General features: G+C 47.9%; 1 protein-coding gene across 3 annotated transcripts; it reads left to right on the top strand.

Annotated features, from left to right (window-relative positions):
- Window positions 1-4,744: 4,744 nt before the first annotated feature.
- Window positions 4,745-20,486, top strand: BCL9 (BCL9 transcription coactivator). 3 transcript variants are annotated; one of them, XM_018077115.1, is made up of 8 exons: window positions 4,745-5,378; window positions 8,401-8,707; window positions 10,255-10,568; window positions 11,465-11,654; window positions 12,111-12,210; window positions 12,621-14,850; window positions 16,681-16,941; window positions 18,291-19,559. In XM_018077115.1, exons 2-8 carry the CDS (start codon window positions 8,655-8,657, stop codon window positions 19,406-19,408), a joined length of 4,266 nt encoding a protein of 1,421 aa, XP_017932604.1. In that variant the 5' UTR covers window positions 4,745-5,378; window positions 8,401-8,654; the 3' UTR covers window positions 19,409-19,559. The 3 variants fall into 3 exon arrangements, with proteins under 3 accessions (XP_017932604.1, XP_017932602.1, XP_017932601.1); XM_018077113.2 differs by lacking the exon at window positions 4,745-5,378 and having other exon boundaries at window positions 8,471-8,707; window positions 18,327-20,486; XM_018077112.2 differs by lacking the exon at window positions 4,745-5,378 and having other exon boundaries at window positions 8,471-8,707; window positions 18,291-20,486.
- Window positions 20,487-22,249: the final 1,763 nt, after the last annotated feature.

The following is a 22,249-nucleotide window of genomic DNA, read 5'->3' as shown; positions in this document are numbered from 1 at the left end:
TGGGGAAGGAGTCGTACAGAGTCAGAAGCTGTCTAGGACAGTCATTCGTCCCCACTGGATTAATAATGCACTGAAGTGTTGTTTGATGCACTGAAAAAAGGTTTAATGGGCAAGTAGTTGTCTGTTTGACAAAAAGTGTTAGTGCTACTCACAGCTCTCAAAAGTGGTGCTTATGAGAGTGGGGGGTAATGTGTTTGTTGCAAAAGACTATTTCAGAATGATTTTTTTTAAAGTACCTAAAAATACTAATTACTTATATAGTAATACTAATTACTTAGGCTTTGTGGCTACTGTTGGTTATCCATGTGCTTGCCAGCAGAAGGAAGGAAGTGAATAGTTCCTAGAGATACCATTTTCTGAGAGAAGGGGATGGTTGCACGAGAAATGTCATAAAACGCTTAGTGCCCCGAGCCTTTGGGTTTGTATTGTGCTTTGTCAGTGATTGTTTTGACTTTACATTTTAAGGATGGAGACTAAAAGGTTGAATTTTCTGTGGCCATTGCTGTTCTGGATGGACTTTAGGACAGATTGATTCTTTGGGAGATGTCCGTGTGTGTGGTGATAAGAGTTGGGGGGGAATTATGAGAGGAAGAGTATCTGTACTGTCTGACTTGAGATATGGGCAGGCACAGGTAGGCTCAGCAGAGCTACTTTGTATGACCACACATTCTTCGTTTGCACAGGGGTGATTAAATATGTTCCTACAGTTTCTGTGAGGCTTTTTCCTGTGGTCCTGAATTCTTACATTAAGTTGAGCAAGTCAGAGGAGCTCCTCTCCCATGTAATGGCATAGAATCTTGCTCTTTCCATGTCAATGTGCTCATAGGTCTTCAAGGTGCTAATTTTAAGTGAGCTTGTCTTTGCTCAAACCCTTTCTCTGTGCTTCGGGGCTGGAGGTAACTGAAGGCAATAACCAACTCATTTGGAGTTCAACAGAGAGGTGTGTACTCACTGTGTGTACAGGAGAAGGTGTTTTCGCTGTGGAGGTTGTGTAGTCCCCACAGTCATGTAGCAAAATAACTTCAGGTGACAAGTTCTTGATTATTCTGTTGCTTGAGAGTCATTTCCAGTGCAAGACTGTGAGCAGAGAGGTAATACTGTGCAGACTTTGGGTTAGCAGTGATTTCTCTGACGGGGATAAGTGGAATATTTTGTGAAACTGAAGACTTTGTGTATGCCATAACTTTTTATTGGCAAGACATAAACATAGGAAAGTCCACACTGCTTCAGAACAAGTTAGGGCCATCTGGAAACTGATGACTGGCTGTGAGTTGCTGTCTACTCAGCTTAGGTGGACAAGTTATCTCTTGATGTTGAGAAAATATTTTATAAGTAAGGGGGATTTGTGACTTACTAGGGAATGATAGAACATGGTATTTTTCACAAATCATCAGCTGTTTTGGGTGGAATATGGTCCACGTGCCATATGAGGTGACCCTCGTGCGAGTGGCCCCTGCCTTTCTGGTAGAAGGTGCACGTGGAGCGTGTCAGCTGAAAGTCTGATGTGTGATAATTTGTGTAGTTTGGTTGAGGGCTGAGGTCTGCAAACCCTGCAGTGGAAAGAGCCAGGACAGTGTAGGTAGTCAGGGCGTCTACTGATGGCAGAGCAGAGTTGTGTGGTGTTCAGGTGGCATGTGAATTTATGTGCACATGTGACACTATGTCTTTAGCCCCAGCAGTTCTTTAGGTACCCCATGTATTTTCTGCCCTTGTTTAGGAAAAAGGGCAGAGGAACCTGCCATCCAGGAGATGGATGCAAGTCTATTTTAACAAGCACAGGTCTGTCCATGCCTGTGACATCAGTCACTGCTGCCTCCTTTGTGACAGTGAGCATGTGGCCACCTGGCTGGACGAAACATGAAAGTTGTCTCCTGAAAATGATTCCTGTCTTATCTGGAGCCAGCTTTCAGCTGGATCACAAGTGCTAGCAATGGAAGGGATAGAGTTGGGTTGGCTTGGGCTGGTGGAAGTTGCTTTCCTGGGTCCAGCACGGCAGTTGGTGTACAGGAGGTTAAGGCTGCGTTTTTGACAGACCTGTTTGAATGCTGGTGGCTCCAATCCTAGTTGTGTTACAAGCACGTGCTTTATGCATTCCTGGGAAAGGATGAGGAGGGCAGCGTTTGCTAAGAGGTAGAGGCAGATTTAAAGGTGTATTTAATAGCCCATGGTAGGGAGCCATATCTAGAAATTGGGGCGGGTTCAAGGGATTGAAGAGTGTCCTGTGTCCCTCCATCCTCCAATGCCATGGGGAGATGTGTGGGGTGTAGAATACTCATGTCAATTTATCTGTTTGCTTTTACATGATCTTAAGGAAGTCTGACAGCTCAATAAAAGCGTTAAATAACCCTTCCTGAGTCCTCTTGTTTCCCACTTGCTCTCCTTATCAATGAGGTGTGTAATCAAGTACTTCATTAAACAGCAGCTTATTAAAAAGTAATGTGCAGTTCAACTGCAAGTGTGTAAAATAAGCAAATGCTTAACAAAACTGGTAAGTGCAGCACGTGATGAAAACCAGTGGTAGCTCTTGGGTGTAGGGGATTCACCTTTTGCCAGTGCAGCTGTTCTCCCTGTTATGTGGTTGAATGAGGGTCGGAGAAATAGGATGTGCCTTTCCCAGTAAAATTGTGCTGAAGGAGCGTGTTGGCTGATTCATTGCCTTACCCCACCTCTCAGGTCACACGGGGAATCCACTGGTGGATGCTCATGCAGAGGTTTGCTTCCTGGTGGCTGTCAGGATGAGGGGTGGCTCAAATACCTCCTACTGCTGCTGGTTTTGGTCCCTCCTAAAGCTGCTGCTCTTCCCAGAGCAGTCTCCTACTCCGCTCTCTCTCCTTCCTTACCCACTCCACTGTCACAGATACAATTCAGGGTGCAGGCTCAGCTTCCATTCAAAGTTATCTTTTGTTTTCTGTAGCAGCAGGTCTCTAGCCTTTTTTCTTCTTCCATGCTGATTTTTGGCTCTCACCAGCCTCAGTCCAGCACAGACTGACAGTCTCAGAAAGGCCACGGGGAAAATAGCAGCGTGCTCTTTCTTGTACACAGAGAAAGGTTTCTTGCCTTTAATGCTTCATGTCACAGTAAGGCCACAAGTCTGATACTTTTATCTGCTTGGTATGCCTTTATTTCATCTCTCCACATTCTCCTTCTCAAAGAGGGGGAGAAAAGACTGAAGTGAATCAGTGATGTCTGCAGCTGTTCCTGCTGGAGCAGCCATAATGCTGTACACCTCCAGGTACTTGACCACTTATCACTACCAAGCTTCTGCAGTTTAAAGGCCTAAAGTAGAAATGAGCTAGTTTAAGTGGTTTTTTTTCACCTTCGGTTTGCAGTGCAGTAGTATGGTACCTGGTTTGTAGAAGTACAGGGGTGGTTCACGAATACTTAACCGAAAGGTAAACTGAGATGTGCATTCGCATCTTGTTGGTTACTCTGTGGTAGCTGCTTGTGTACGTCCTCTCAGCCTTGTGCTCTCAAAATCACTGTGGAGAGCAAGCTGTCTCGTGCTGGCTGGGGACTAAGACCATGCAGGTGAGCAGCAGAGATGGGACACTGGGGGATGGAATTACATTGCCCGACTGGGTAACCTAAAAGATGGATGGTGCCCCTCTAGCGGGCCTGAGCTGTGGTCTGTAATGCGGTTTTTTGCCAAGTTGGGATTGAGTGTTTCAAGCAGTAGAGCTCTGGCCATTGTTTGTGGTAGATTCTGCCCATCCTGCTGTGTGCTGGTGTTCACATGTTTTCCTCTTCAAGGGAAAAAGTGATTTCTGTCGCCGCTTTGGTAGAGGTGTGTCAGTATTGGCACTGGCATGGCTTACCTGTATTGTTTCATTGGGTGGGGTGGGGGAAAGGGGAGAGGAGATATTACTGGGTAATTGGATTCAGGGATGATTGTGCTGCTGTGGTAGGTTTTACTGGATGAAGCAGCTTGTTGCGATAGGTGTTTGTTTCAGCTTCTGTCTGCAGGTGTGACTTGGCCAGATAAGGATGGTCTATCACGCTGATGATTTCATTGTTTGATTTGGCTGGACTGGGTGGAGAATGTAGCTGCATTGTTTGGGCCTAGCTTTGTAGTTTGGTTTTGTGAAGTGGATTACATGGCAGTGCATTGCTACATTACTAAGGTGAAGCTGCAGTAGATAATAGTTGGAGAATGTTGGAGGGAAGAGAATATGCACAGGGTTTCACAATGTGTAACTAATTGAGCCTCCAGCTCCTGCGTTTCTGTTGGGAGATCTGGTCAGCAGAATGCATTGGGATTACACAGAAAACCTCGGGTAGTGATTTCAGTTTGCAGTCATACTTTACTGCAGGGCTGTCTGTGTTGTGTAAATAGCTGAGAGTGCTCTGAGAGACCGTGCTGGCCCTGACAGTGTGTGTGTTGTCTGGATTCATATTGTTCTTGCAGCCTCTACAGTTTTCACAGTGGGTGAGGGAGAAGCTGGCTCCTTTTTTACTGACTTCAGTTTTACCATTAAACTGTTCCTCAAAGTCTGTGTTCCCTTATATTACCAAACTTTCAGGCACTTAAACTTGCTTTAACATGTGAGTGAGCATTAATTGATGCAGAGCTGTCTGTATTACTGAAAATGTGGCTGATGGGTTCTTGGGCCATGGACTCTTTTGACCTTATAGGAAATAACCATAGTACAGGGTGGGGTTGGCCCCTCTATCTTGAGCAGACTTGCAGTATACCTTACTTGGGAAGGGTTGCCACTGGATTCCCTTCTCCCTGTAGTGTGTACAGTGACGTAAAGAAGGAGCTGTCAGAACAGTAGGTAGTGCCTCCTCCTCCTAAAACCTGCCTGGTTTTCCCCTAGATGTGACTGCCTGGCTCTACCTGGTGCTTGATGTTTTTATTTAAACATGTCGGGCTGTGGAGGAGGTTGTATATGTGAAGCACAGGGGTTTGGCAGGAGTTGCTGAGCACATAGTGAGGGGAAGGTGAGCCTTTGAAGAGAGATGGGTGCAGAGAAGGGAAGGTGACATGTCCAGGCTTTGTGTCAGCTTCTCTAAGCACAGATGAGCTCATGGGAATTGAGCTGGCTGAAATGTGGGAGTGCTAAAGCAGGTTTGACCTATTTCTCCTCCATGGGCAGCTCTTCAGATTCTTCCAGTCTGATGGTGGCTTTTTGGGTGCTGACAAATCTTGCCAGTCTGAGCAGAGGCTTCCCCTTGTCGGTGGTTCAGAGCAAGCTTTGATTCCTCTGCTTCTGTGTCTGGGTGCATGAAAGGGGTACACAGCTTGGCTTTGGCTGTGTTCTTGTTGGTGAAACTTTTCCTCTCTCTTGTTTTCCAGGTGATCGTTTCTTGTGAGACAAGTGGTTTGCAACTCATGGCCTCCACGATGAGTACTGCCGTGTCGTGACACCGGGGTCTTGGTAAGCTACTTGTTGGAAAGGAGAGCACCTGTCCCATCTCTACCAGTGCAGATCCATCTCTTTTTTTGTCTCTGCAACTGAGATTTGAAGTCATTTTAAGCCATCCAAATTGCAGGCTGCAGCCGAGAGGGGTGAGGCTACATTTTCACCTGTTCTCACCTCCTCCTTTGAGCTTGCAATGGCACTGATGTGGTTGCATGATCAACCAGATCAGGGGGCCAATCCAGCTGAATAGGGATTTCTGTTGTTTCCCTTGGGTTAGTTCCCATTCACATCTTTCCCTGATGTGGTCAGGAGAGAGGTGGTGAGAACGAGTAGCCAACTGAACCATCCCCTTTCCCTGCAGACATTGCCTGGCATACCTTAAAGCAATGCCCAAAATACAGCCTTGTAGCTTGCCAAAACATCTTGAAAAGTGGTTTGACCATTCACTGTCAGTGACCTTAATTTTAGAGCAATGGTAAAGGCTTTGCTATGGCAGGCAGACTCCAGCTGCAAAAATACATTTCTCTAGAGCTTTTCCATTATTGAACCCTGGATTCCCAGACATACATATGTTAGAAGTGCATTGAGAAAAATCATGAGGCATTCCACTTCACATTATAAAAGATGGTACGTTCCCAGTGTGCAGAAATAAGAACCTGGGGAAGTTGAGTTGCTGTTGTTCCACCAATGAATATATTGATGTGTCCTTTATAGCTCTCTCTGGTAAGAAGAAATTTAAACTGAGATTGGAAAATACAGTTCCCTTGCAGAGAGCATCAGTTCTAATAGATGGAAGATGTGTGTATATAGAATAAAAAAGTAGGGTTAAAAAAATGGAAGGTTCCCCCCCCACCCCCGGGTGAAGTACTTGAAAGTTTGTTGATGTCAGAAGTATCATGTAGCCAGCGTGATCCTGATTCTTCAATTCGTGTTTTCTCATTGCACTGTGCAAGACTGGGAGTCTGAGGCAATTCTCCTCTTGTAATAAAAGGTAACATAATGCATAAATATCCAAATGGAAAAGCAGAGGATGAAACAACTGGAATACTTAAGTTCATCATGCAGGCATCTATGTCCTCCTGTAAACATCAAGCTCTGCTCCCTTTAATGCTGTTATGCCTTTTTTCTTTTTTTTTTTCTCTTTTTGTTTTTATCCTGGAATTCACTGTATTTTCAGTCACACCTTCACCTCAAGTGAGGACCCTGCAGTATCACCGAGTTCCACTGACTTTTACAGACGTATCAATCTCTTGAAAAGCGGGGTTGGATGCTGTTGATGTTTCACTTTTGTTGTCAAAACAGACGTAGGAGCCAAATTTGCATGCAAAGATGATACAATTTAGATATGTGTGAAGAGGTTCTCTCTCATCTTTAGTGTGTCTGTATAGCACCAGCTCCAATTGTAGCATGATAGTAATAACAATAGTGATAGGATAAAGCCAACATTGCTCTCAAAATCAGTGGGATAACCAGCTAATAGTCCTGGAGAAGGATGTGGGTCCTTTGGATTGTGTGGCTCAGACTGGAGTTCATCTGATTATGCCTAGTAGGAGGTGTTTAAAATGAGATATTTATTGCAGAAACATTCCCTGTATTAATAGGTTTGTGCAGCACAGTGGAGGTGAGAATGGGGAGCAGGGTGACTTCTCTGCCTCATGAGGGAGGCATGTGGTGGAGAGGAGAATTTTTGGAGATGATGCAGAGCTTTGTGGAACTGCTGCAGTTTGGATCACTATCATGTTAAAGTACAGCAGTGCAAAGTCACTAAAATGTGTAATGGCACAGCCTCAGAACTCTATAAATTTGGGGAACTGGAAAACCATGGTGCTCATTACTATGAGTTGCTGATAAATCTCCTTGGCCAGAGGTGGTCAGGTGTTTCTTAATCTTCTGGTGTCATCACATAAACAAGGCAATTTTTGTTTCTGAAATGCAGTTTTGAACAGTAATTTCTTCATAAAATTCAAGACATTCCCGTTCTGGTAAGATTTATTTTGTTTCATTTGATATACGCAGGAAGAAACTACTTCTTTGGTGCTGAGAAGGAGTATCAGGAATATTTACATTTGAATAATATTTAACTAGCAATGCTTAATACATTAACAATAAATCTTGGTTAGATTCTAAATTAAGTGGATTTGCATCTGAGTAGGTGAGATGAACAGGAGAGATTTTGTTGAAACATAAACAAGACAGAAATTTGTTCCAAAATAATTTAGCCCAAAGCATGTCAACAGTGATGTTCAATAGTTTCCTCCTCCAGAAACAGTTTTAGGTGCCTTGTTGCCCGTGTCATGCATATTGTCTCTAAAAAAGAAGCTGAAAAAGTGTCTTTTTTTGGGGGAGGGTGGTGTTTTTTGGTGGTTTTTTTTTTTTTTAAAGCCTCAATGGTCTGTAGAGTGTTGCTGAGCAAATTTAGATGGGTACTTCTCTAGTGCTTTTTGGCCTTTCTAAGTAGACATGATGAGTGACTAACCCCTGGTGTTTTCAGACTAATCACACATAGCTGGTAGCTTACAGGTGGCCAGGAAGGTGTTTTATTTTATTTTTCTCCCTTTGTGTAACCCTTAGCACACATCATTGAGCATATGTCTTGGTATATTGGACCAAGGAGACAAAAGATTTAAGCAGAGTTTATGTTCTTAAGAAATATCATGTTACAGCCATTCAAAGGGGAATTCTGGATAGCTAACTCATATTGGGGATTTGCAGTTTTGACTTTCTGCTGACGTGCTATGAAGTGTCTTTAAGCTGAGCACAGATGTGGAATCAAAGTGTTCAGATACAAGGTGCTTCCCTGCTTTATTGACTCCAGAATGATGTGCTTTGGACAAAGGGAAGATGGCCTCAGTGCCTGTAAACTGAATGGCCAGCCAGGGCTGCCTCTGGTCTGGAAATACCCATCCACCTGAAAGCTCTTCTCCCGTGTCTTCTCGGGAATGGGGGAAGAATTGCCGTGTACTGCCTCACACCGGCCACGTCTGCTCGGGAAGTTCCTCACCGGTTTTCTGTTCTCTTCTCGTGGGGTGGTTTGCAGGGTGCCCTGGAGATGCGAGACTTCCCCTGGGCGGCAGGAGGCACGCGTCTAGAGAATGCTGGAGCTGCAGGAGGGAAGTGCCCAGTGCAAAACCAGCGAGGAGCCAAGAGAAAAAAGGCAAGCAGACAGCCAGCACTGAGAGGAGCGGGTGGCAGGAAGCGCTTCGACGCTGCCTCTGGCGGCACGATCCCCAGGGGAACTTGACGAGAGCCCATCTGCGTGTGTGTGAGACTGTGAGCTCAGGATTTCTGTCAATGCATTCCAGTAACCCCAAAGTGAGGAACTCCCCGTCAGGCAACACACAGAGGTAAGGGGAAGAGCCTGCACTCAGCTGCCCTGGGTTGGTGGGTGTTGCCATCCCTGCTGTGCTGCTGGATTGGCTCCACTGGCCCTCCTTCGTGCTCCCATCAGACCTACTGAGGGCCTGAGCAGTGGCTGCACAGTGCTGATGGGTCTCCATGTTTGCAAGGCTCAGGATGAGCTGAAAGCTGTGGATTTTCTATTCCATGTGCCCTCCTCCCTTCCCGTCAGGTGCTTGAACAGGCTGTTGGAGAGTAAACATGCTTTTTCTGTCTTGATTCCCCCCCCCCTCCTCCTCTTCTAATTATCTGTTTCCCGAGGGGTAGTTGGGCAGCAGAAGGTCTCTCTGCCTGTATTTTCACACAAAATGCTTCCTCTGTATTATTGGCCTGAGCAGCCTGGAGAACTGATCTGCTGAGCGCTGGGATCCTCTGCGTCAGTCACCTGCCAGTGCAGCAGGTCAGCATCTCTCCTCCACTAATCTGGAAGGGGAAGAATATGGAAGCAAAGCGGCGCCCAGGGACTTAGAGTGGTCTGATTGACAGCATTCTTGGGTTTGATTATTTACTCCTAGAGGTCATCTGGAACTTAGGAGTATTTCAGAGGGAATGCTTCTGAGTCAGATGTCTTTCCTAAGGAGGAAACAGCTTGTGCGAGTCCCACAGTGAGGATGCTAGCAAGCACTGCCTGTTGGAAGTGATAGTGATGATGGGAAAACACAATGCAGAAGATCCAATTGCAGTGGAGTAAGTGGAGGGTGAGGAGAAAGGGGTGGCTAATCTGTCTGTAAAACCCAGAGGAGCAAAATATTTTTAGGATGCAGTTTACTGGATGGAAGAAGAAAGGAAAGACTCTGAATCTGCTTTGGCAAATTAAGGAAGCTCCATCTGCCCCATTTTGCAGGAGTGTGCTTGGAGATGGTATCCTTCCTTCTCTTTCCTTATTCAGAGGCAGGTTGTAGCTGGTTTAATTGTTTTCACGGTCAGAGGTTTGTGTTTTCCTGGCAGCTTGCCCCGGTGTATGACGAATGCTGCAGCAATGCTGGGTTTTCCTTGTGCTCCCTGTAGAACTGGATAGGGAGGTGCAAGGGAGGGGGGTGGGGGTCTTCTCTGGTCGGAGCTGTAGCATGTAGTTGGGGTCCAGGAGAGTGGTGAGGTGAACTTTATTGTGCCTTGTTTGTTTACTCTGAGCTGGTCTTGGTGTGAGGCGCTCCTCTGTGCACATAGAAACCGTTGTCTTTATTGACAGAAGCTCCAGAGGTGGGTCCTCATGTGACAGCAGTTTCTGGGATCTGGCAGGTCTGTGGTTTGCCTTGGTGCCTTCTTGAGCAATGAGATCCCATCTTGGATAATAACCCTTTCAGGGCATGTTCAGAAAAGCACCTGCATGACTCTAAGCTTGCAGGCATTTTTTATGTGTCAGCAATTGTCTTAGCTTGCAAGGTGACAGTGGTTGTTTCTGCTTCACTCTAATCTGTTCCTACAGGGCTGAATGAATCAATGGTGTGATTTGTCACTTTTTTTGTCTTTTTTTTTTCTCCTCTGTCCCCTGTAGCCCCAAATCAAAGCAGGAGGTGATGGTCCGCCCCCCTACAGTGATGTCCCCGTCTGGCAACCCTCAGCTGGATTCCAAATTTTCCAACCAAGGCAAACAAGGGGGCTCCACCAGCCAATCCCAGCCCTCTCCCTGTGACCCCAAAAGTGGAGGTCACACCCCCAAAGTGCTCCCTGGCCCAGGTGGGAGCATGGGGCTGAAGAATGGGGCTGGAAATGGTGCCAAGGGGAAGGGGAAGAGAGAGAGGAGCATTTCAGCAGACTCCTTTGAACAGAGGGAATCTGGGACTCCTAATGATGACCCTGAAATCAAAGGTATGCTTGCTAGGATTCATGTGCAGACAATTAGTCTGAATTCTCTGTGAGATGGAGAATTGCTATGCAAATGTTATTTGTCTGAGATTCTGTAAGTTCCCTCCAATGAAGTCTAAAGGTCTGGAGAGCAGGGGAAGAGGAAAGGTTGTCATAGCTGGCATTGGCAAATGTCTTGTTCCCTCTCAGAGGGCAGGCCTGACTCTGGTGGGAAAGTTCCTTTGTAACTCTGAAACTCCCCCAGAGGATTTGAAAGTACAAATGCAACCTGTTGGTTTCCTTCTGGCCTTTGGCCTTTCAGGAACTGCTCTGTTGTAACAGGTTTTGAACAATATGCAAGTCTGTTTTGTCAACACAGATACGTAACCTGTAGTACCCTGGCTGGTAACACAAGCCAGAGAATTGATATTTCTGTGTTCTGTTCCTGGCTCCAGCATTGCCTCTGTGAGGCAGTGCAAAACCACACTAGATGTGCAGTGGTCTGTCTTTCCTTTGTTGTCCATCTGTTGGGTCACCTGGCTAAGGTGGCTGAAGGGGAAAAAAATGAATTGAAATTTTACAAGCGTTCTCCTTGGAAGCAGACGTATTTATATTTGTTCATTTTAGTGTGTAATTTTCCTGCTTTTCTGTGTGGCCATGAGAGAATTCAAAGGGATCAGCTCTGGGAACTGCCACAGGCCTTGAAAAGGGACAAGATGAGCTTTCTCCCAGTGGTGCCTGAAGGGCAGCGTGGCATTGGAGGAAAGATGCATGGTGTAATAGGAGAATTGCCTTTAGTGTTGCTTGAGGAAGAAGCAGGAAAATTCTGAGGAGAAAAAGCTCTGATCAGTTTCCAGAAATGGTTTCCAAAGTGCTCCCAAGGTAGTAATTCCTTTCTTTTCCTCTTTCTCCCCTTCCAGACTGCAATTCTGCTGATCATGTGAAGTCCCAGGAGTCTCAGCACACACCACACTCCATGACTCCTTCAAATACTTCAGCCCCAAGGTCTTCCACACCTTCCCATGGTCTGACTGCCACTTTGGAGCCAGCAAGTGGGCAGAAGACTCCATCCAAAGTGGTTTACGTCTTTTCTACTGAGATGGCCAACAAGTAAGTAGGTAGATGCTTGAATGTCTTCAGGGAGCAGGAGTTCTGTTTGTGCTCGCTTTTTAAGAGACTGTCAAGGGCACTTTCTGCATCAAGTAGCAAAAACTCATTACTTGTTTTGGGGTCGTTGGAGGGGCTGTAGAGGAGAATGTGCCTACTTTTTTCCCTCTGGGAAATGATTGCTTATTCCTCTAAGGAATGAAGATTTTTATGTTTCTTGCCAATGGTGGTAGATGTTGTTTTGCAATCTGTGCAGGATGGGCTAAACTGAGACGTGAACCCTGAATGCTGATGAGTTTGTAGATGTAAGCATTTTTCTGCTGCTACTCATCTAGAGTGAAATATGTGTGGTTGAGTCTTTCTGCCTTGTGCCAGCTGAAAGATAGGAGGGAGGCCAGTTGAGAAAAATTGATTCTTAGCTTCAACTGGATATGTGCATCTGCCTGTCTGTCTTTGCAGGGCTGCAGAAGCTGTGCTGAAGGGACAGGTGGAAACCATTGTGTCCTTTCATATCCAGAACATCTCAAACAGCAAGGCGGAACGAAACACTGTACCCTTGGTAGGGAATACCTGCGTGTGGGTGGGAAGGGGAAACGGTCACTGTGCTCGTGTGTGATTCAGAGTGATGGACGGTTGTTTACGCTCTGAAATAAGTTTCAGGAAGACAGTTTTTGTTCAAACCTTCTGCACACAAATGTCTCGGATCATCCAAAGAAGAGTTTGAGTCTTGCAATATTTGGGTAGTGTGTTTCCAGCCCATTTGCTCATGCAGAGCTAGCACAGAAGAAAGGGGTTCCTGCAGTAATGTCTTGAGCAAAAGAGGTGCTGTTCTGTAATGGCTGCATGAAGGCTACCCTTCCCTGCAAAGTTTGGGCTGGTGGGGTTGAGACTGGGCATTTTGTTTGCACTGCTGCTTGTGTGCTAGGGCTGTAGGAAGAACAGGTGACAACGTGTGGCTTTCTCTTGCAGAACCCCCAGATCACTGCACTTCGGACTGAACCCAAGCCCCTGCCGCAGCCCCAGCCCCCTGCTGCCCAGGACCAGAACCCTCCCCAGAACGCCAAAATGCAGCCGACCCCACCTGTGTCAGCGCCGGTGTCCAAATCCACTGGCCCCCCATGTCCCATAGATCAGGACAGTCCCAGCGTGGAAAGCAAAGTGATGTCCGTGGGCAGCCCTGCCAACTCTACCCCATTGCAGACGGAAGGATTTGGGCAGAGTTCGACCCCCAATAACCGAGCGGTTAGCCCCGTTTCCCAAGGTAGCAATAGCTCAGCTGCAGACCCCAAAGGTCCTCCCCAGCAGGTGTCTGGTGGGGACCCATCCAGTTTGGGTGAGAATCCAGATGGACTGTCACAGGAGCAGCTGGAGCACCGAGAGCGCTCACTGCAGACCCTGCGAGACATACAGCGCATGCTCTTCCCTGATGAGAAGGAGTTTGCTGGAGGGCAAAGTGGGGGGCCTCCCCCAAATGCTGGGGTGCTGGATGGTCCCCAAAAGAAACCCGAAGGGCCGATACAGGCTATGATGGCTCAATCCCAAAGTTTAGGCAAAGGGTCAGGGTCTCGGACAGATGGAGGGGCTCCATTTGGCCCTCAAGGACACAGGGACATGCCTTTTTCCCCAGATGAAATGGGGCCACCACCAATGAACTCCCAGTCAGGACCCATAGGCCCAGACCACCTGGACCATATGACTCCTGAGCAGGTGGCCTGGCTCAAGCTGCAGCAGGAGTTCTACGAGGAGAAGAGGAGAAAGCAAGAGCAGGTGGTTGTGCAGCAGTGTTCCCTGCAGGACATGATGGTCCACCAGCACGGGCCTCGTGGGGTGGTCCGGGGTCCTCCTCCTCCCTACCAGATGACCCCTGGTGAGGGCTGGGGACCTGGGGGCCCAGAGCCCTTCCCTGAAGGCATGAACATGTCACACTCTCTGCCCCCCAGGGGCATGGCCCCTCATCCCAACGTGCCCGGGAGCCAGATGCGCCTGCCTGGTTTTGCAGGAATGATGAACCCTGAGATGGAGGGCCCCAGTGTCCCGAATCCCGCCTCACGGCCTGGGCTTTCAGGAGTTAGTTGGCCAGATGATGTGCCAAAAATCCCAGACGGCCGAAACTTCCCTCCTGGCCAGGGTGTCTTCAGTGGCCCTGGCCGAGGGGAGCGGTTTCCCAATCCACAGGGCCTGCCCGAAGAGCTCTACCAGCAGCAGCTGGCTGAGAAACAGATGGGCCTTCCTCCTGGTCTGAACATGGAAGGCATCAGGCCCGGCATGGAGATAAACAGAATGATGCCCTCCCAGAGGCACATGGAACCTGGGAACAACCCCATCTTCCCTCGCATGCCGGTAGAAGGACCGATGAGCCCTTCCAGGGGGGACTTCCCAAAAGGAATACCCCCGCAAATGGCTTCTAGCAGGGAGCTGGAGTTTGGGATGGGCCCTGGCAGCATGAAGGGGGACATGGGCATGAATGTCAGCATGGGCTCCAATCCACCCCTGGTCCCTCAGAAGCTGAGGGAGGCAGGAGTCGGGCCGGAAGAGATGATGAAGCTGCGCCCTGGCGTCTCGGAGATGCTCTCTTCTCAGCAGAAAATGGTGCCGCTGCCGTTCGGGGAGCACCCGCAGCAGGAGTATGGCATGGGTCCCAGGCCTTTCCTCCCCATGTCTCAGGGCCCAGGAGTCGGTCTCCGGAATCTCAGAGAACAGATCGGGCCTGACCAAAGGACTAACAACCGGCTCAGCCACATGCCGCCACTACCTCTCAATCCCACCAGTAACCCCAATAGCCTCAACACTGCTCCCCCCGCGCAGCGCAGCCTCGGCCGCAAGCCCTTGGATATCTCCGCAGCTGGTCAGGTGCATTCGCCAGGAATCAACCCCCTGAAGTCCCCCACGATGCGCCAGGTCCAGTCTCCCATGATGGGGTCTCCCTCGGGGAACCTCAAGTCCCCCCAGACGCCCTCCCAGCTGGCAGGAATGCTCGCGGGCCCCACTGCCGCAGCCGCTGCTGCCTCCATTAAGTCCCCCCCTGTCTTGGGGTCTGCTGCTGCTTCTCCTGTCCACCTCAAGTCTCCGTCTCTCCCCGCACCTTCTCCTGGATGGACTTCATCTCCAAAGCCTCCTTTGCAGAGCCCCGGGATTCCCCCGAACCACAAGGCGTCTCTGACCATGTCTTCTCCAGCCATGCTGGGGAACGTGGAGTCGGGTGAGTGCCGCCTCCGGCAGCCAGATCTGGTGCTTTGGTTCGCGTCGGGTCACCCAGCGTGTGCAGCAAGGGAGGGAGAAGGGTTCTCTCAGCAGGGCAGGGACTGGATGGCTGTTTGCCTCTTTGAGGGGGGCTGTGTGAGTGAAGGGCAAGGGCTTTTCCTCCTCTTGTATTTGTGGGTGAGTACTGTGCCTCCCAACTGTCCAGCTGAGGGCTGATCACTCAGAGGACATAAAAGCAAAAGCATGGGGTCAGGAGGTGTGAAAAGATGTAGAGGATTGATGGGAGAAATCTCTCCTTGTAGGGGTCTGGCTGTTGTAGCTCATGGTGATCGTAGCTTTGTGGAGAAGATCCTGCTTATGTTATGAAAACTCTTTGAGATAAAAAGCTCCTACAAAGACATGCTGAGCACACTTAGCCAGCCCTGTGTCTAGGCATGGTTCAGGTGTGGTTGGTGCTTTTCAGGTTTACACTGCAGACGGGAAGTTGTGCTTCAGTTTTTCAGGCTTCAAAGGTTCTGGAGTGATCTAATCACCATAGCATTCAGTTGTGTGCCGAGCCGTGCCGTGCTTGGGACCGCAGGCTCCAGGTGCTGGCATGCCTCTGTCCTCACCTTACCGGAGCTCTCCCTGCAGCACACTCACCCCTCAGGGCTGTCCTTCCCGCCCGGGAAATTCTTCCGGCTGGGAGAGAGAGAGGAGCCCTTTGCCCACGTTGCCCTCTAGTGCTGCCGCGGGTAACGGCGCGGCGGCGGCCGGGACCGGGATGGGGATTGGGATAGGGATATGCCTGCGGGGCTGCTGGTAAGGGTAACCCTGGGATTGCGGGCTGGGTCTGTGCTCGGGAAAGCAGACTGGGTGTTAGTGTCTGCTGAGGCCAGGCCCGGCGTGAGCCCAGGTGCCTACAAGTCAGAACCTAGTGCTTTCGTCTGTGCCTTGTGGGTCCCTTCCAACCCAGAATAATCTGTGCAATCTGTGTGAAGTGTTGCTTGATGAGTGCTTTTACACACAGCTCTTCCAAAGCGTGAGTGTTTTGGCATTGCAGAATTTTAGTGTTATCTATTCTACCTTCCTTTTTTTGGTTGGGAGTGGCTGAGAAACGTGCAGTGAATTTTCAGTGAGAGCACAACTTTGGTTTAGCATCTTTCCTTCACAGTGGTGCGAGTTTCATGGAATTTATCAGTGGAAGAACAAAGGAGATGGGCAGTGCAGTTACTTCTGGTTTTGGGAGAGCGAAGGATGATGTTAAGATAATAAGTACAGAGAATGCTTCTTTAACTGGAATAGGCAGCTAATATGTATGCATGAAATATGTAATGAAACATAAAACAGAGAGTTGTAGCTCCTCATGCAGTTTGTCAGAAATATCTGCCACAGTTTTCCTTGTGCTGCCTGTGTCTTTTGTGCTTGCTTGATGCCTCCTAAAGAAAAGGGAAAAGGAATTACAGTTGACATTTGGTGGATGCAGGAACAACTAAATGATTATAGATTTTGATTTCTATGGCTAACCCCTGTACCTAAGTCTGTCTTCGGTGTATGGAAATTGAATAGTAAGATTTTCAGACTAAACTGGTAATTCTTCATGTACATTTGTAGAGGCTCAAGATAGTTCCAGTAGAAGTGTTTTCCAGTAGGATAACAGATATTAACCAGCTTGACCAGTAGTTGGTCTGTTCTGGTTACCTTTCACAGGCATTGATTACATTAGTCATGTAAAGTTTTGCAGTAAAAAAGATTTCTAGTGTTTGAGATTTTTAGAGGAAAAGAGTTGGAGTTAAGGAAAAGGGATGAAAAATTAAACTTTCTTTCTGTCTTTTCCTTTTTTCCTAAGGTGGTCCACCTCCTTCCACAGTCAGCCAGTCTGCTCCTGTGACTCTCCCTGGAAATCTTCCCTCTAGCAGTCCTTACACAATGCCTCCAGAGCCAACCCTCTCCCAGAATCCCCTCTCCATTATGATGTCCAGGATGTCCAAATTTGCCATGCCGAGCTCTACACCGCTCTATCACGATGCCATCAAAACTGTGGCCAGCTCGGATGATGACTCCCCTCCAGCCCGCTCCCCAAACTTGCCACCTATGAACAGTGTACCAGGTAAGAAAATCAAAGAAACATTAAGCACAAAGTATCAGGCAGTACAGTGAGGGTGATTTTTACGGAAGCTTCATCAAATGAAAATGGTGAGAGGGGAAAAAACTCGAGGAATATATAGCCATGTGTTGTTTTTGAGGAAGGCACTTGCAATTCTCTGAAATGCAGAGCTGGAAATTCTCCTTGGAGCTGTGGTTTTTTTTTTCTGTCCAGAAACTGTCTGATCTGGAAAACCTTTATGTATGGAGGAGATTTCCACTCAGGCAGACTGGAATTAATTGTGTGAGTGAAGGCTGCTCATGGGAATAAGGGTCAGACTCTTACCCAGAGGAAACCATACCTCCCCTGTCTTAAGGCAGTGTCATAGAAGCTTCACTGTTTTTTTGGGGTTGGTTTGGGTTTTTTTTTTTTTGACACTGAATCATCAGGTCTAATCTGGAGCTTTTTTAATTGTGGATTGCCTTTTTAATGAAAGAGAGTGTTGGAGCACTTTTTGAAAACATAAATCTTCCCATACAGGGAATATGTAATGGCAGGGGACCTCAGCCAGGACTGAGGGAAACTGTCCAGGTCCCTACCTGAAAGAGTTAAAGGAAAAGTAAAATAAAACATTCTCCTTTTGGGCTGTTGTGTGGGTGAGCATGTTTATATGAGAAATCTAGACCCTGCTGATAGCTTAATTCTCATGGGTACCTGTTTAATACAAAAATAGGCTGTAGTCCCTCCACCCAATTGAATTAACAGCTGAAAGGAGGAATGGGTGGGTTTCATGGGAGTGGCAATTGTTAATGAGCTCTTGCTGAGTTTACCTGTAGCTTTGCCCTGTGTTTCACGCAGTAATGATCGGGGTGGCTGAATGTATCTGGGGAAGCTGGCTAATTGAATAAGTTCATGATGATAACTCATTAACCTCATTGATCGCTGCCTCCTAGTCTTACAAGGGTTACCTGATTTATCACTGCTTGAGTTTTGAGAGGAGATTCTGTCACTTCCCAGTAGACAAGTGCCCCTGTGCTGATAATCTGTCACGGACACGTTTGTTACTGCCTGCATCATGTGGACTGCCAGGGAGGTAGTAAAGGTGTGGGTTGGATCGAGATCCTCCTTATGGAGCAGGCTTTAGTCATGGTTTCATAGGGCAGTGAGAAGCTTAGGGAAGCAGCTATTCAGGTGCCATCGAATTTCTGGTTAAAATAACACTTTTCAGAGCCACGGCCGATGTTTTATTACTAGGGCTGATTTTTTTTTTTGGTGTGTGTGTGCGGACTTGATAACCTTGCAGAAAGCTCTCTGATAGCTTTATTGATTATTACTGGCTGCTGTCTAAATGTGATTCCTTATTTCTTCCCTAGGAATGGGCATTAATTCTCAGAATCCTCGAATTTCAGGTCCAAACCCAGTGGGTCCAATGCCAACCCTTAGCCCAATGGGAATGACCCAGCCTCTTTCCCATAACAACCAGATGCCCTCTCCAAATGCTATGGGACCCAATATACCTCCTCATGGGGTCCCCGTGGGACCCGGCCTGATGTCACACAACCCAATGATGGGGCACGGTTCCCAGGAGTCTCCAATGGTACCTCAAGGACGCCTGGGCTTCCCACAGGGGTTTCCCCCCGTACAGTCCCCTCCACAGCAGGTGCCATTTCCACACAACGGGCCCAGCGGTGGACAAGGCAACTTCCCAGCGGGAATGGGCTTCCACGGAGAAGGACCTCTGGGGCGTCCTACCAACCTGCCCCAAAGTTCGACAGATCCAGCACTTTGCAAGACTGGAGGCCCTGGCGGTCCAGACTCCTTCACTGTTCTTGGAAACAATATGCCTTCGGTTTTCACTGATCCAGAGCTGCAGGAGGTGATCCGCCCTGGAGCCACGGGAATACCCGAGTTTGACCTGTCCAGGATTATCCCGTCGGAGAAGCCCAGCCAGACACTACAGTATTTCCCTCGTGGGGAGGTGCCAGGCCGCAAGCAGCCGCAGGGTCCCGGGCCTGGCTTCTCCCACATGCAGGGGATGATAGGAGAGCAGACCCCGAGGATGGGACTAACGTTGCCTGGCATGGGGGGCCCCGGGCCGGTGGGAACTCCGGATATCCCCCTCGGGACGGCTCCGTCCATGCCGGGCCACAACCCGATGAGGCCGCCGGCCTTCCTGCAGCAGGGCATGATGGGGCCGCACCACCGCATGATGTCACCAGCACAGCCGGCCATGCCCGGCCAGCCCGCCCTCATGAGCAACCCCGTGGCCGCCGTGGGCATGATCCCGGGCAAGGACCGAGCCCCCGCGGGGCTGTACAGCCACCCGGGCCCCGTGGGGTCGCCCGGGATGATGATGTCAATGCAGGGCATGATGGGACCCCAACAAAACATCATGATTCCCCCCCAGATGAGGCCCCGAGGTATGGCTGCTGACGTTGGCATGGGAGGATTTAGCCAAGGCCCTGGAAACCCAGGGAACATGATGTTTTAAGCTGCTACCATAAGACTGGATGTTCTGATCCTTGTCAAGATGAGATTCCAAGTCCTGAGGGCTTTTTTGGGAGCTTCAGGAGTACAGTTTGGCCATGCAATAGGTGAAAAGAGACCAGAGGACGCTTTGGGAAATCTCGAATGTATGGAATTACCTGAAAAAAAAAAATTATTCATTTAAACAGGTTGTTTTTTTTTTAAGATTTATTTTTTAAAAATTATTTTTGTGGACTTGGGTATCCCGTGACGGCACCTGCTTTGAGAATCTGTAGCTGTATTTTGAGAATTGCCATTTGTCACAAGTTGCACCATTCTCTGTATGTTTACGTCCTTCGGACTGGCTTCTCCCAGGACTCTCGGTTATTTTTGGGGTTTTTTGTGTACTGTACTATATTGTAAAAGGGATTTTAGCAGAGACTTTTAGTCTTTGGGGTGAGAGGAGAATGGGATTCTAGGCTGTTTACTTTAGGTGGAGAATCCATCTTCAGAACTTCGGACTATTTTCCTTCAACACCCAATGTATAGAAAAACCAAACTACGACCTCAGAGCAGAGTATTAATGAAAAGCACAAAAAGGAACTTAAGTTCAGTGAGGGGAATCTTTTAAAAGAAATAAATAATAAGTTAAGGACATATTTTTCAAATTATGGCGTGCTGTCCAGCACCTTCTGTCTCTCCCTCCCACTCTTTATTAAATAGGCTTCTCTCTCTCCGTCCCCTTCTGTCTCCTCCTATGGCAGCTGCAATACATTGTGTTATTTTGGGGAGTAAATCTAGGAGAGCCTCTCCTCACGTGGGGACTCTTCCCACTTCTAGGAAGGGGCTGGACTTGGACACTGTTACATCCTACAGTAGTCTCTCTCACTGTTTCCTATTCTCCTTTTCTTAGAAACCCCAAGTGATTTTATTAATGTGGGAGTGGAACAGACACTAAAAGTTACCCAGGATTTTTTTTTGTGGTTATTTTTTTTTTCCTCCCCAGCGTAAAACGTTCTGTGTAACCTCCATTAAATTTGGTACAAAACCACTCGCCAGGGCTGTGGTGTCAGAAAAATAAAATATATTGTTTCTTACAAAAATGAACTGTCTTCTTTATCCAGCCCAGTTCTCCCTGTGTACATCAAACAGCTGGCCAGATGACTGTTTGCTCTTCCTTATGATCACAGTGAGACAGACTAGAGGCCAGGTGGGTTAAGCTTTGGCAGCTCCTACAAGTCCTGTCTGTAGGCAGCTGCGTGCTGCTTGCAGGGCAGTTCTGTTCACTTAATCCTGAGCTTGTTTCCTCTTGGAGAGAGAGGTCTTATTTCAGAACACCCCAGGGACAACAGTTACAGACTTCCTCAATTTGTTGAGGGTCAAGGAATAGATGAAACTTGTTGTCTCCGTCACTTCCTCACGGGGAGTGTTTGCAGCACTACAAGGTGTGTGGTTTTGAGCTCTCCCTAAGCGCAGCAGTGTCTGCTGAGCTCTGGAGTCCAGTGCTATGGAGGGCACTGGGACTGTGTGTCTCTCTGGGGGCTTTGGATTGGGTCAGGTCTCTGACTGCCAGCACTGAGAGCCTGAGACAGTGGGGAAAGGATGAACTTAAATAACAGAGGTGAGATAGAAATTGTCAGTGAGCAGATTTTTATCGAGACAACCCTGCTGAGTAAATTGTTGCTTTGCTGCAGTTCTCATCGATTGCTTCCTAATCCCCTGTCTTTTCAAACTTGCCTTTTGAGGTGATTTCAGAAAGAAGGTTTTATGGTCTTGCCTATGAGGAGTGAAAGGCTGGATGACAAAACCTGGACTGGGAATTGAGATTTGCTCCTGGAGAAGACCAGGATGAGCCAGATGTGGATCTGCAGGGCAGGGCGTGGGCTCTGTGTCTGTCTGTTCTCTGGTCCCCCAGCGCTGTATATGGAGTGTGTAATCTGTTCTTCCTTCCACTTACCATTACTTGAAATTATTTCAATGAATAGTTTCCTCAGAGGGCTGGCCATTAGTGTGAAATGTCACGTGGGGAATGAGTATTTTTAACATGATCGTGTGTAAGAATTTTTTAGAGTTAACTGAACAGGTTTTAGAGTTCACTTAACAGGTGAAAAAAGAATTCCTCTCGGTGGCTGATTTACCAAAGTTTTGTTGCTGGTGTTATAAAATGAGTGGAGCCGTGCACTGTTGGCGGCACGCAAGCCTCAGAGCCTTCTGTTGCCTGCTTCCAAATTCACCTTTGTGCTGTCATGCAAATTTACTATGATTTTGGGTGAGAATTACTCTTTTGACAAAGTGTAGGATGTGTGTTGTGGTGCTTCCCTCTGACAAGACAGGCAGCCGTGCCTGAAGCACGGGCTTGTCAAGATTTTAGAAGGAGCTGACAATGACACAGTAAGTGTTATTTCTGTAGAGCGGAATTACCTCTTCCTTAAGTGGTTGCACAGCTCCTTTTGAGGACCTTGCACGGGAATCGTCACAATGCAACCTTTTTAAGTGTTGCCACTCCTGCCACCACTCCTGACTGCTTTTAACCATGTTGAACAAAGCAAAGTTCTTGATCGACGTAGAAATAACCCAGAGGGTTTTGTTTGGTTGGTTGGTTTTTGTAACACTCTTTCTCAGTGCCTCCTATGCCTGTTGAGGTATTTTGAATAGCAAAGGATTTGAGGTGGCTGTGACTTATTCTAGGAGAATTAGCATAGGGGATTCACTGTTTCAAAGCCACTGATAGGGAAGGGATATATTTTATGGATGCTTTGTCATTACAGTTCCTTCTGTATCTGTCTGACTTACGATGCTGGCATTTGGTATCTTAATGAGATTTTTCCTACAGAAAATGCAGAAGGTGTAGATACTCTTGAGTCCA

Source organism: Manacus vitellinus, unplaced genomic scaffold (genome assembly GCF_001715985.3).
Source record: "Manacus vitellinus isolate BGI_N305 unplaced genomic scaffold, ASM171598v3 scaffold_35_pilon, whole genome shotgun sequence".
NCBI classification, from domain to species: domain Eukaryota; kingdom Metazoa; phylum Chordata; class Aves; order Passeriformes; family Pipridae; genus Manacus; species Manacus vitellinus.
The sequence above is the reverse complement of the archived record's forward strand: the minus strand, read 5'-3'. Positions and strand labels throughout refer to the sequence as shown.

What these genes read in the sequence shown, in the direction of transcription:
- BCL9 (XM_018077112.2), top strand. Translation starts at nt 8,655, where the DNA reads ATGCATTCCAGTAACCCCAAAGTGAGGAACTCCCCGTCAGGCAACACA. An exon ending in GCTGGGGAACGTGGAGTCGG is followed by an intron (nt 14,851 to 16,680) that starts GTGAGTGCCGCC and finishes TTTTTTCCTAAG; the next exon opens with GTGGTCCACCTCCTTCCACA. An exon ending in ACCTATGAACAGTGTACCAG is followed by an intron (nt 16,942 to 18,290) that starts GTAAGAAAATCA and finishes TTTCTTCCCTAG; the next exon opens with GAATGGGCATTAATTCTCAG.